The sequence below is a fragment of the Aspergillus terreus genome, genomic scaffold (genome assembly GCF_000149615.1).
Source record: "Aspergillus terreus NIH2624 scaffold_3 genomic scaffold, whole genome shotgun sequence".
Lineage (NCBI taxonomy): Eukaryota > Fungi > Ascomycota > Eurotiomycetes > Eurotiales > Aspergillaceae > Aspergillus > Aspergillus terreus.
Genome location: NT_165926.1, coordinates 742817 through 756550, shown reverse-complemented (window position 1 = coordinate 756550; position 13734 = coordinate 742817). Strand labels below are relative to the sequence as shown.

Below are 13734 nucleotides of genomic sequence, written 5' to 3'. Positions count from 1 at the left end.
GATCATGAAGGCAGCCACAATGTTCTTCGTAAGCATTTTGGTGTGATGTACTTGAGAAGCGTCTTCTGCTATAGATGCAACAGTTGAGTGACTCTACAGATGCAAGTAGACGGATGCTTCCTTAAATAATCAGCTGTACGTGGATGGCCAGCACATATACTATGTACGATTCCAGGCTCAATATGATCTAGACACAGTCCACTGCCATGCCAAGGCTGATCATGACGCTCTGTCACGCCCCTAGGGATGATATGTGGGTTGAGTACCAGGAATTGATATTGGTGGAAATCGATAGCGGCTTGTCTAGCCTAGAGTGGTTTGCCTCTTCTGCATGCTCAGTATGGTAACCACAAGAGAGGGTTTGACTGTGTTTGGTTTGCCCCCACAACGAGTACCGACGGGTATCATCTCCGCAATCTGATCGAGTGAGTGAACTATGGTATCGAGCACTGTGAGGTAATCAGCCGCCAATCTGCAGATGGCGTTCCATGGTGCTGGATTCTCAGCACTCTTCTATTTAGACCATGGCTTTCTGTTCTTGTTTGTTTGAGTGCTCACCCGACCCGACAGACTGGAATCGATGGTCCATACTATGTCTAGAGCAACCTCCATAGCGAATCAGGCCGCTTGCCTCCTTCTCGAGCCATGTTTCGGGTCTTCCGCCAGGTCATCTGTGCAATTTGACAGCCTGTAAGGTAGATCCCGCCAAGATCGTTCTTGGAGTCCAATCCGAAGTATTTACCTTTGCATGGTCGACGGTCTTGCAGGGTCATTCTCCGGTGTCTTCTTCAATGGGTGTCAATGGTGTTTCTCCAAACCAAGATCCAGGTGGAGATTAGTGATAGAAAGTACAGGGCGTAACTGTGCGCCGGAGAAGACAAGTCCTGCATATTGTCTTGCCCGGTCAACGGCCAACATAGAGGGTTATACCGAGGATCGGGTTTCGTAGTTGGCGGTCTTGATTCCCTGGCCGCTTCTTCTAGTCGGTTTCCGATCTTTTTCGCTGTTGAGAGCCTCGGCTCTATTTCCTTATGGGACGTCGGCGAGCGGTTACTCTACGTCTCTATTAGATTTCAGGCCTATAAGAAATTTATAGCGTACACTGTTCGCCGATAGTTGTCGAGGGCTTTTGGTAGTTGATAGGAAGATGCGAATCTTGGTAATCATATACGACGACCAAATTATTGTCTAAACGAAGATAGCCTAGTCGTTGTCTACTGATCTGCTTTTATTCTCTGCATACACTACCAGACGTACTATCAGATCACTAAAGAGCTACAGTCATCTAACATAGCTGATCTACAGCCTTCGGCTAGCTAAGCCTATAGAAGGCGTCACAGTTCTAGAAGCTCTCTTTACAGACATAATAGAACTTGTAAGACTTTTCTTAAAAAGTACCTATTCCCACTCGCCCAAGGTGAACGGGCTCCAATACCAAGACTCAATACGAGACTCCGCCGCCCCTTTGCCCCAATCGAGCATAGTCCACCACCGGAGCAGCCGCGGACGACCAACGGACCCCGACGAGCTCCAGAACTAATACGAGCCCCACTGTCGTCGTTTAAATATAAACAGTGCTGTCTCGGGCACAGCGCGAGCGCATGTTTTGTTTTTTCCTGAACCCCTAGCTCTTGCATCCGGTGCACAGTCATTAGTTATACCAGCATGCTCCTCAACGCCCTCGCTCTCCTCGCCAGCGCTGCGCTGTACCAGCATGCCACAGCGCAGGAAGCCATGCGCCCGCCCAGACTTGTCAGCGCGAACCGATCGCCGCTCGAGGCTGCCGCGCTGGGAAAGCGGGATACCTGTTCGGACGGGGCACAGTGCTTTATCGGGGCGTGCTGTGGGGATGGGTGTGCGTCGAACTGCTGCGGGCATGACCAGGGAGGAGGTATATACCACTTCAGCCGTTCGTGTCAAGGCCCTGCTAATTGTGCTAGTTGGATGCGGCATCACCGAACGGTGCAGCTTTAGTGGGAACGTGTTCATCGGCTGCTGTCCGATGTACGCTATGTACGAGCCAGTCTGCCCTTGGTCATGCTATGCAGAGACTAATTGTGTGTTGTAGTGGCGGATGCACAGGCACGGCGACACGCGTGACGATCCACACGCCGTATAGCACGGTCACGTTCGGTGCAGAGACGACCGCCGCGACGACCACGGAGCAGTCGTTCAGTCTGCCGACCGCGCCCGCGACGCCGACCGAGTCTACCAGGACAACTGACTCGTCGACGGAGCAGTCGTTTAGTCTGCCTACGGCGTCGCGGACTGGAAGGACCACTGCCTCGACTTCTTCGGACACTACTGATGCCTCTACGCCGACAAGCGATAGTGTTGATACCACGACTGCGTCGAGCGCCACTGCTTCGAGTGCTGTCGCGACGAGTACGTCGGCGGGACTGGCGCCGATGGTTACGGCTTTTGTTCCAAGCGAGGTGAATCTTGGAGCTATGGCTGTGCTTGGGGCTTGGATGGCACTTTAGGCAGGTGTATATTTATGATGTATATAATGGTCGGTGAAGGAGATCCGCTCTTTCGGCGTTGTTTATCAGGATCTCCGTCCGGACAACATCCTGTGGAACGCTGAGCTTGTACGGCTCGTTGCAGCAATATCAGTCTTCCTGATCGGCGCATTCTCTGCCGTTGCAGGCGCTTGGCTTTCTGTTCAGAGCCGCTATATTACGAAATTGGTTGGAAATTATTACTGAAGGACGGAACCTTGCGACTTATAGCTGTGAGTTGATTTACACATTCGGCAATGGAACTGAGAAACCAAGGAAGAAGAACACAAGGGGTACTAACACTTTGGAATGAGAAGACGCAATGTACCGTTTTTATAAATCTATCAACTTCTGTATAGCACAGTGTTCTACATACTTCTTAACGAGGGCCGGTAGGGCTCTAGAGATGATTACAAATCATGTGACGAATGTTCTGTTTGACGGGTTTGCACTTCATAATGTCAGAAGAGCACTTTGACCAGTTCGGGCCAGCTTTGATGTATTGTATGTTCACTGGATTCATTAAGTATGCACAAACAGCTGACCAAAACCATTAATTAGATAACTATCTTATCCTCTCTGCTTTGTCATCCAAATCTCTCTGAAAAGCTTGTTGTTACATTACATCAGACTACGACTTTGAGCCTTGTTCGATCCACTCTCCGGCAAATGTCCAGACTGAATCACACCCGCCTCTGGAGGAATTTTAGATGATTATTCATGTAGGAACTTAGTATGAAGTATCCGCCCAATCAGCTAATGAGTTCCACCGGAAAGAGATGGATACCATTCAAGTGAATCACCAAGAAGTCAACTTCTAATCCACCCGAGCCGGAAACTTTTAGAAGCCTGATTACCAATCCCTGGCTATATTACAAACCCCTGGGTATAAGAACGATCTAATAAGGTCCATTCCGCTTCTTATATATAGTACCAACAGTCGTTCCGATATGGCAAACAGACTCGGCATATTCCCCGCCTCTGGAGGCCTTGGAGGCAGCACCCTTGGACACCTTCTTGAGCAAGTCCCATCCAATGAAGTGGTGCTCATCGCTCGCAGCCCCGAGAAACTCAGCAAAGAGAAAGCTGCTGGAGCGATTATCCGCCAGGCCGACTACGACAACGCCCAGACACTTGACCACTCGTTTGATGGAATTTCGTCTCTGAACTTGATTTCCTATGCTAGTATTCAAAATGAGTATCGATTCAAGGTTGGCCTTTTTTTGACCCATGATACTACCTACTGCCGTCTAGACGCTAACCTGGTTATATAGGTCCACAAAGCCGCGATCGATGCGGCGCGAAAGAGTGGCGTGAAGCATATATTCTACTCGTCTCTTGCGTTTGCTGGGGATGGAAATCCCGAGTCTAAGGCCCAAGTGATGCTTGCCCATCTTGCCACGGAGAAGTATTTAGCCCAGCTACACGACCAGGACCCGCAGTTCACCTACACCGTCGTTCGGCAAGGGGTGTATTCTGAGTCCTTCCCGGTCTATACCGCCTTCTTTGATCTCAAAGCTCCTTCGGACGAAATATGTATCCCCCACGATGGCTCGGGTCCTGGCATTGCTTGGGCTAAGCAAGACGAGTTAGGGGAAGCAACCGCAAACCTGATTGCACAACACGCCAAAGATCCTGCTGCTTTCCCTTACTTAAACAAAATCGTCGTTCTCTCGGGCCCTCGTGCTTTGTCTCTCAACGAGACAGTGGATGTGTTCGGCCGTGTGCTCAACAAATCTATCAAGATTCGCCAGGTAGATGTGGACGAGTACGCCAAACAGCCACAGGTCCAAGCTAGCCTCGCATATGGTGGTGGCGACTGGGCGCCTCTCTGGGCGACTGCTTTTGATGCGATCCGCGATGGCGAATGTGCAGCAGTTACCCCAAATCTGGCTCAGATGCTTGGCCGCGAACCTGAGCAGTTTGAAACAACTATCAGGAATATGCTTTCGACTTAAGCGAGCAAGGGTTACCTAAAATTGAAGCCTATGTTTCTTAGAATGGAGAGAATTTTGTTGGAATTGATATTACGCTTCAGGGAAAGCATAGCTTAACCAACATGGCTATCATCATATCTCTGTATAGAATGCCAGTTGGGCGCTGGGAACAACAGAGCCTCCTTGGCGGCACGTCATTGAGGTCGCTAACATCTAATGATATATATGAAGAGACTCATAAGATCCACTGTAAAATTATTAATAGGGAACAGGCGATTAGCGATACGTACCGGAGCAGGTTACAGCTGAGCGGGTCCCAAAATGAGCCTGCAGTTGCGACAAAGGATGAGGGGCAAGTCTGGTTATGAACAGAATGCGAAGACAGACTGTCCTTATCGTAGCTGTCTGTAAAATAAGATAATCCCCTCGTTAATTCGTATTCATTCTTAGATACTTTTTGATACTGCTATTGTACACGATAAGAGGAAGTGTTGGGAGGAGATTGCGCCGGAAGCCCCGAAGGCGGAGACTCACACCCAAGTTATCACAGAAGACCGCTACAATCATAGGTTGCTGATCGTACCGCACACACGAGGGTTGCTCGAGCTCAAAGAAGCGGAGGCAACACGCTCCCTCCGCTCACCGGCTAACATGCATACAAGCAACCGATCTTCTTGTTCAGGTAGTTTTGTATCGGCTGGTTGTTACATTGCGCATGCGTGAACAGGTGTTCCTGCAGGTCTAACGCCTGCGTGCGGAGCGAGGACACCTCAGCCTTTAATTGATCCTTCCGGCTCAGCTGGTCGTCATATCGGGATTCCAAGCCCTGGATAAACTCCTTCTTTTTCTTGCGATGCTTGTTGGCGGCAATGCGATTTTTCTCCAGATGTCTTTCGCGCTGCCCGTCTTGGACCTTGGATGCACGTCGCCCTGGTTTGCGGCCAAGCGGAGACGATGCCGTTTCCTTGCGCTCTAAGCTTGGAGATCTAGATTCGGCCGCTCCTTCGTGGTTATCGGACGTGGGACTGAGATATAGGGATGCGGGAGAGATATAGCGCTCAGCTGTAGGAGTCGATAGCGCATTATCTTGCGTGGAAGGAGGTCCATCGTGGGAGAACAGTATCGATTCGATATTAGCGGGCAATGGCTTGTTCAGGGATGAGAGTTGATCGTCTAGGAGACCGCAAGACTGCGGGAGCCTGTCTGAGGGCGCTTTGGCCCACTGATGCGAACCGCAGAGCAGTTCGTCGTGAATACCATTTGATATAGCTGGATCGGCCCAAAGAGTATCTCTAGGATCTATGTAGGCGAAAAGTTCCTCGCCCGTGTAGGTACACAGCAGATCAGACATTCTGAGGCATGCAGATACAAGTGGATGTATTAAGATAAAGAATCCTCCTCAGGCGATGTCGGTTTTGGAAACTGAGTTGATGTGTTACTAGGCTATGATAAGGCTTACTAAAGCAAGACAAGTACATGCACACGTGATGGCCGTCTAAGTAAAGGACTGCAGTAGGTGGCTATCGGCGTTTTATATCTGACGAGGAAACTTTGGATCTCGTCGCATGAGCGCGGGGGAACTACATGAGTAAGGTGTAGTGATGTCACGAATTGACATAGCGGGGAGAGTGGCAAGCCAGTGGATCACTACATGGTATCTGGGCCTGCGACGGAAAGATGGTCCGTGTACTGACGGGCTCACATGTAGGTCAGCATTACATCTTCCCGTCCCCGGAACCCCCAGACCGGCTGAACTCCCCTTGTACGTACCACGAGTGATTCGCAAGCCGACAGAAGATCTTAATTCGACTTGTAGGCCACCGTAACTGATGCCAATCGAATTGGACGAAAGATCCAGAGGCCGAAGTTATACGATAGAGGGCCGGGTGGTGATCATGGCACCGAGCCGGATTGTAGCTTGACGTCATGATGGTAGGAAACTGCTCCTTGACTCGGGCGCAAATCACCACCTTCATAGGCAGTCAACAAAACCGGTCCCAGACCCTTGTGAATATCACTACTACAACTAAGCATCGGCTTCCGATATAGACTGTCAGCAGCGACAGGGCGAGACGAGCAATTACCGGCACAAATCCCCTGCCAATGAGGAATGAACATCCAGCCGTCGGGCGTCGTTGACATCCATATCCGGATGCGGGGATCCGGATAGCAGGACCTGGAATATTGATCGAGTTCCGTTATAGGAAATCGAATGTGCAGCTCGACATGCCCTTCCAATGAGATCATATCGACATTTTTTGCATCTCCATTAAACCAGAGAAGAGTCCTACCGCCATCGTCATCTTGAATGGGGTGGAACCGTGGAAGATATCTCCGCGTAATGCACATCAATTGATCCTCAGGCTGATCGACACATTCTTGGCAGCAGAGGCAGTGGACACTGGACTGCATGCATCCATGCATCGTCTAAACAGAAACAGCAAGGATCTGTCACGGTAATGATAGCTCTAAGACACAAGCCATAGTACAGATGCCCTAAAGAGACGTGACACGGCCCAGTATTTAACAAAACACAGACACATAGTAACTACCTATAATCAAGTAATCTGGATTACAGCAAGCTTCCCGTCGCGGCACTTGGGAGACAGAAACCATTAGTTTCGTTACTTGCGTGGAAAAATTGATACTTAGACTTTTATAGATTGACATTGTGGTCTAAAACTAGAAATAAATCTCCTATTTTATCATATATCTCCAGATTAGCGGATGCTAAAGTAGATATTAGTAAAACTTACTTTTAACCAGAAATAGCTGCTTACTACGAATCAATAACTAACTAATATAAAAAGTCGCGGAAAGGCTACGCTTTTAGGTCTAAAGACCACGCACGACCATGGTCCGTCCGCCGTCACCGACAATTACTCTGTATCTGGGTTTCCGGATTTGTAGCCCGGCCGACATGCGCAAGTGGTAGTCGCCCCCAAGGAAGACGCACGAGGTGGTGATATCACGCTGGTTCTGGCCAGCCAGCGGGTTGCAGCTTGCGCATGGCGGGAGAGAAGTAGATGTTGAGACGGTGAACGAGGTTGTGCTGCTGCTGGTCAGGGTTGGCAGAGGTGTCGTTGGAGATTCAGAAGTGTTTCCGTTTGAGCTTAGACTCGAGCTAGGAGTCTGATTGGGTGTAGTTGGTGTAGCAGTTGGGGATCTGAAGTAGACGAGGGTGTAGAAGTTGAGGTGGGGGACAGGGCCGTGGATCGGCTGGGAATGACCGATGATGACGGAGCTCCCGAAAACGAAGTTATAGATGTAGAAGTCAGAGGTCCAGAGCTAGTAGGAGTAGTAGACACATAGCCGGATGTTGGTGACGGGGTACTAGAGCCAGAACTCCGAGGGCCGGTTGAAATGCTCCAAACTGCCCGAAGGAGTACTCGAAGAGGCCGTGGGCATCACTCCAGTTCCAGAAGTTGGAGACGGTGTAACAGTGCTGGAAAGAGGCGCAATTGCAGTGCCATGCGATGCAGACTCGGTGGAAAAGGACATACTTGCAACCACAGCTCAGTTCATCCTTTGGACAGGTGGTGATGGTCGTGCTGACCTCGACGAGTCCAGTCGAACCGGGCACCCACTGCGTGATGGCTTCTGCGTGTTAGCATGCTTCCTGCGAATAACGGCCATGTCTGACCAGAAGGATCCCCCTCAGCAAGAGGCTCGGGCGCCGCCAGGGCGCCGAAAGGACGAGAGCAAGAAGGAAGTGCATGTCGATATCAACCTAAGAACCTGGTGGGTTAGAGCTCGAGATCGAACAATACAATTATAGCCCAGTCCCCAAGCCATATTTACACTTATTCTAGCAACGTCCGGCCGATGGAGATCCAGAGAATCTATGACATTCCAGGAAAACCCTCCAACCTCATATTTTATCCTCTCATGTCCATACTGGAGCTGAGCGGATACGGTATCCGACTCCAGGGTTCCTATTCCTATCCGAACCAGAAACCCGGGTCACTCGCCTATTCTGGAAGGTCATAAAGTCCTGATTTCATTCTCCTTGGCTAGCTTGTCAAAGTTGCCTGGATCATAGCATTCTAATTGTCAGGGTCCGAATTGACAACATATCTTCTTCGGCCGTTTAGAAGGCGAAATTGCTGCTGTTTTGACGTCACCACTTGTTTCTTATATGCTTGCCGTAGACAATTCCTTTGTCAGTATCTAGTGGAGCGTACAGAAGGCCTACTCTCATTTCAACCGATCACCGTTGTCAAGTCTGTCCATTACTGGATCCGACATCTATGCAACTAGCACTATATACGCTCCTATGGCGCCAGCTCCAACATCTTCGCAAAGTTCGGCGTCCCCAGCCCAGTAACCGGGTCCCAGCCCTGCGTAGCATTCCAGCTAGCAAAAGGCACGACAGGGCTCCCATTGGGCTTGCCGCCAAACCGGTCGCGCCCATCACAGCCCTTGCTCCCACCCACGACAACATCATTCAGCGCCTCGCGGCCCTCACCATACAGCCACGGGTTCAAGAAGCCCATGGTCGGCTTACCCTCGCGCAGGCGCGCATCGTTCAGCAGCGAGATGATGGCCGAGAAGGCCGGCGCCGAGCACGAGGTGCCGTCCAGCCGGCCCAGCGTGCCCTTGTCGTAGATGGCGTAGTTCATGCCCTGCGCCGCGACGTCCGGGAACGCGCGCCCGCCCTTGTTGAACAGCCCCGCGAACTTGTCGCCCAGCGTGTCCAGGTACGCGGCCACCGCCTCGTCCTGGTACTTCGGGCGCTTCCAGAAGTCCGAGAACCCGCCCGACGAGAAGTACACCGCCTGCTCCGGGTTGGTCTTGGTCGTGGCCCCGACCGACGTCACCCACGGGCAGCTGGCCGGGAACTGCGGGTTGAAGTGGGTTTGGTTGCGGCCGTCGTTGGTCTGGCAGGCGGCGCCGACGCCCGAATCGCCTGACGAGAAGACCACCGACACGCCGCGGCTGCCGAGCTGGGCCAGCATGTTGCAGACGGATTCGGCGTAGCCACGGGGGATTGTCTATCGTCAGTCAGTATGTGACGGGTAGAGAGCCAGAAGCAGGGGGAAGTACCTGCTCGTCCTCGCCGTAGGAGGTCGAGATCACCTGCGGCAGCTCGTCCTGGTCCAGCTTGAGGATGTTCTGGAGGAACTCGAGGTAGGGCTCGTTGCTGTTGTCGTTGGGGTTGGGCTGGCTGAGATCGGGGATGAGCTTGCCGCGGCCGCCGGTGATGTACTCGGTGATGGGGAGCGGCGCGCTGAGGCCCATGATGGTCTGCAGGTCGAGGTTGGCCTCGCCGGAGTCGGCGCTGGACGACTGGTCGTTGACGCCGCCGTTGTACAGGACGACCGAGAAGTTCTGGCCCTTGGCGTAGGGGGCGAGCGAGTTCTGGAACTTGACCATGTCGGCGTAGCGGGCGTATTCCTCGAGGTAGCTGGCGAAGGCGACCTGGCTGCCCGAGTCCGGGTCGGCCTCGTAGTCGCCGACCTTGTAGAGGTCCTTGAGGCACTTGGGGGTGATGACTGAGTCGCAGCTGGTGCTGTTGCTGGCGGCGGCCAGGGCGGACAGGATGCGCGCGTCGGAGGTGTGGTGCGCGTGGAAGGTCGCGCGGTCGGGCCGGATCTGGCCAAAGCGCGTGGTCGGCTGCACCATGTTGATGTGCGCGGCGACGGTCTCGGGGATGGAGTATTGCAGGGTGCGCAGGCGCGTGATGTGGCGCACTTCGTTCTCGTACCAGCCGAACTGCGTGTCCAGCAGGGCGTTGGCGTGCTCGACGGTGGTGCGCAGGTTGATCCAGTCGGCGTCGAGGTCGTAGTCGGTGATGCCGGCGGAGGTCAGCCAGGTCTGGACGGCGTCGACGGCGGAGTCGCTGGGGAGCAGCATGCGTTTCATCTCGTCGTGCTCGTGGAAGTGCTTGCCGTAGTTCTCGTGGCCCGGGGTGGACATGTCCAGCAGGGCCTGCTCGAAGCCCTCGACATCATGCTGCTTCAGGGCGATCTTCAGGTTGATGGGGGCGTCGGCCTGGGCAGCGTGGGAGAAGTGCCATCCTAGTCGGTCAGTATAAGCCTGAAGCAATCCCTGTGTTGCTCACCTTTCGGCACGGCCGACAGCTTCTCAAACACCTCGCCGGCGACGGACGAGGTGAGCAGCGAAAGCACAGCCAGGGACAGCGCCCCGTTGTTTACAAGAGAGGGCAACATGGTGATGGCCCAGAAGATGCGGACCAAGGCAGGGGATACAACAAGACAAAACACAGGTCGCCCACGAAGGGAGGAGGGGGGTGAAGGGACATATTTAAGACCCCACTGCCCACGGTCTCGCGTGATGGCCGTAAGGAGGCCAACATACCGGAGCTGTGTCAATCCAACACTGATATGCGCCAATCCACCGGGCAGCCGGCGGGTTCCTGCTGGAGCACAGAGCCATTATTGGATCTGATCTGGAGAAGGCCGTGGACAGTTACATCGGCCCAGGGGGCTTGTCGCTATCTGACCCATCAGAAAGGCGTACGGAGGCCGATCGTCAGGAGCAGGTCCACAGGCAGCAGCAGAGCACTCCTATCAGGAGCCGGAGGTGATACCAGCACAGACTAACGGCACCAGCCGACGTTCTTCCAAAGTGGTGCCTGCTTATCAGGGAAAAAAGCGAGAAAAAGCGCGAGTGTAGCGGTGTTAATCGTGCAGGTGGTTTATTTGTTTTGCTTGTTGTGGGAGAGGGATGCCAAGCAGATCATCATCGCATTCCAGCCACGATTCAATAGTCAGTGCGTACGGAGTACTCCGTAGCAAACAAGTGGCCTTGCCGCACTCAATTGGGGTCTTGCTGTCCCCTGCTGGGGTTTCTTCTGCTGGGATACTGCATCTCTAGCAGCCAGCAGCGCGGCTGGCTTCGGCCATTTGGTGTTGCGCGATGTAACCTGAATTGCGCCGGGGGGCACGGCCGTCGCATCAGTAATTAGCAGTTTAATGAAGGAGCTGCCGGAGATCCGATGGTTGATAAGAGTTCCCCTCGTCTATGCTTGATTCATACAAGCTTGTCTTTAACCGAGGCTTCGGTTGCCAAGGTCGATTAGTGTAAGCGATAATCAGTCCCACAGAAGAGAATCAGCTTGATTGTGGGAAATAAGAAGTAATGGGAAGGGGATGATTGGGGGATGTAAGGAAGGCAGTATCAAGCAAGGTATTGTCCAGCATATGTATACTTTTGAATAAGGGGCGAATGGGGGTTATTAGTCTGTGCGACCCTTGCTACATGATACAGGGTGGTTTGTGATGCTCGGAAGATGGCATCATTCTGGCTGGATAGGGGCATCGTCAATGCCTTCCATGGACAATACCTGATCAGGTACTTGGAAAACAATCCCGGAGTCAGACAGTATGACAAGATGTCTTTCTATTCAACGAGGTGTGGGATAATACTGTGCGCCACCCATATATATAACCTAGGCCCTGTAGGCTGTATACGGCTCAGACCGACCTTGCCAATTAATACTACTCAACATGGTGACTAGAATGGAAGCAGTGTCCATTAGACAACCGACCAATATAACAGACCCATCCATCCCCGACCGAAGAATCCCCATGCAAAGCAAAATATATAACTGTCAGACTGATCAGCGTCCAATTCTAGAAACTCCCCGCAATCCATCCAAACGAAACGCCACTGATATCACGTCCTCTGGTAGACAGGCGGAACGGACAGCACAAACCTACGTACCCCCCGAACCATGTCTGCACGGCTTCTGCGTCTGCAGCATTTAAAACCCGCATTCCAGCACCAGAACGTCATGCCGGTCTAGACTGCTCTAGACTCTGCTGCCCGCGGGACGGGGTTTGTCGCACACGTGAAGAGGATTCAATGCTCTGACGGTGGCGGAGACGTCGGCCGGAAGTCGGTTTCTATTAGACATTGATTGACTTTCATGATTTACTGGAAGCGTAGCATCTCAGAAACGGAAAGAGACAGGAGAATTATCATTGTAAGTATTAACTTTTGGGTATCCAGCCGATGCACCGTTCGCCAAAGCCCCGTATCCGCCAACCATCACCAGTGGGAGAGTCCGTGTATCAACTAGTGTACATGCATAACGTCATAAAGTAGTAAGAGTGTAGAAGAGTGCGAGTGAGAATGTAGACGAAGTGTAGCCGAGTCCAAAGAGAGTAAGAGATTACGTTCTCCGCCACATCATATTCTGTTTCATCACCTCCATCTCCTTCCGCAGGGCCTTGTTCTCCTCCTGCAGCTCCTGCATGTAGTTGATGGCATTGGTCAGGATCTCCGATTTCTTGAGTGACGCCGAACCGCCCTTGCTCGGCTTCTGGACTCCGCCGCACATGGCCTTTTCCAGCGCCACAAACTTGGCGTTCATGTTGGTGCGGTACCGCTTCTCGATGATGTTGTGCGCCGCCCGCTTGGCGGCGTTGCGGCCAGAGGCGGTGGTCGCGCCCGTGCTGGCGCTGGAGTCGCCGGACAGGCTACGGGCCATTTTGCGTGTCGTGCTGGCAGGGAGGGTGGTCGGGGCGGGCGGCGGCGAGACCGCGCTGGTGTATTCCTGGGGTGCGAGGTCCGGACTAGACGACCATCGCTGCGCCCGCTCTTGTGGCTTCTGCTCGACGTGGGGGTCGGTGTTGCGGCGAGCGGGCTCGGGCAGTGCGTTGGACAGCTCTGTCGGAGGGATATAGGAGGGAGACCAGGACTGGTCGTCGCTTTCTAGGTCCTGCATCGATCGTTAGACAGTGTTGACAGAGAGTGTGAGATAGTCTCGATGGTAACGTACAGATGAGATGGATCCGCACGAAGCGACATCTTCGCCGTGGTTGGAGATGGTAAAGCCGCTGAACTCGGGCGGCGGCGCAAAGAACTCGGCAGGAAACTCCTTCGGATCGATGTTCACAAACTCGTTGGGAATGTCCAGCTGCAGCGGCTCGGGCAGCATGGTCGTCGTGTTCAGCGAGAACAGATCAATGGCACTGTCATAGTTCCAATTGCCCGACAAGGGGTCGGGGCCCTTGCCCGGAAAGGCATCCATCGGACGATGCAGCGGACTGGTCATGTAGTCACTGTCCAGGGCGTACCCCGTGGAATCCTGTCTGGAGTATGCCATGATCGCTAGCCGAGCGAGTGGGATGCCAATGCAGGTGGATATGGGGATGAGTATGGGTATGGATGGATCAGAGGAAGATGAGATGGGTCGGTGGCAACGCAACAGCGAGCAACCGAGCAAATATAGATATAAGTAAGGAGCACGATGTACAGCGTCGGAATAGAACCCGTGGATCTGAGAATGGGATAAATCTTAATTGCGCTGGCATTCCGGTTTTTAT

At 52.9% G+C, this 13734-nt stretch overlaps 6 protein-coding genes across 6 annotated transcripts; 2 read left to right on the top strand and 4 right to left on the bottom strand.

The window, feature by feature from the left end:
* Positions 1-1665: 1665 nt before the first annotated feature.
* ATEG_02154 (putative GPI anchored protein) lies at positions 1666-2483 on the top strand (the record flags this gene model as incomplete). The annotated part of the gene is made up of 3 exons (XM_001211332.1): positions 1666-1891; positions 1941-2013; positions 2069-2483. The coding sequence occupies 3 exons, from the start codon at positions 1666-1668 to the stop codon at positions 2481-2483; spliced, it is 714 nt and encodes a 237-aa protein (XP_001211332.1).
* Positions 2484-3451: 968 nt separating this feature from the next.
* Positions 3452-4459, top strand: ATEG_02153 (uncharacterized protein; the record flags this gene model as incomplete). The annotated part of the gene is made up of 2 exons (XM_001211331.1): positions 3452-3712; positions 3776-4459. The coding sequence occupies 2 exons, from the start codon at positions 3452-3454 to the stop codon at positions 4457-4459; spliced, it is 945 nt and encodes a 314-aa protein (XP_001211331.1).
* A 542-nt stretch (positions 4460-5001) lies between these two features.
* On the bottom strand, positions 5002-5789 carry ATEG_02152 (bZIP transcription factor; the record flags this gene model as incomplete). Its single annotated transcript, XM_001211330.1, has 2 exons — positions 5002-5084; positions 5147-5789. The coding sequence occupies 2 exons, from the start codon at positions 5787-5789 to the stop codon at positions 5002-5004; spliced, it is 726 nt and encodes a 241-aa protein (XP_001211330.1).
* A 1305-nt stretch (positions 5790-7094) lies between these two features.
* On the bottom strand, positions 7095-8156 carry ATEG_02151 (uncharacterized protein; the record flags this gene model as incomplete). The annotated part of the gene is made up of 5 exons (XM_001211329.1): positions 7095-7120; positions 7195-7217; positions 7395-7726; positions 7773-8024; positions 8082-8156. The coding sequence occupies 5 exons, from the start codon at positions 8154-8156 to the stop codon at positions 7095-7097; spliced, it is 708 nt and encodes a 235-aa protein (XP_001211329.1).
* Positions 8157-8712: 556 nt separating this feature from the next.
* On the bottom strand, positions 8713-10611 carry ATEG_02150 (S53 family peptidase; the record flags this gene model as incomplete). The annotated part of the gene is made up of 3 exons (XM_001211328.1): positions 8713-9432; positions 9485-10458; positions 10503-10611. 3 exons carry the CDS (start codon positions 10609-10611, stop codon positions 8713-8715), a joined length of 1803 nt encoding a protein of 600 aa, XP_001211328.1.
* Positions 10612-12578: 1967 nt separating this feature from the next.
* ATEG_02149 (uncharacterized protein) lies at positions 12579-13514 on the bottom strand (the record flags this gene model as incomplete). The annotated part of the gene is made up of 2 exons (XM_001211327.1): positions 12579-13127; positions 13188-13514. The coding sequence occupies 2 exons, from the start codon at positions 13512-13514 to the stop codon at positions 12579-12581; spliced, it is 876 nt and encodes a 291-aa protein (XP_001211327.1).
* Between the last annotated feature and the right edge of the window lie 220 nt (positions 13515-13734).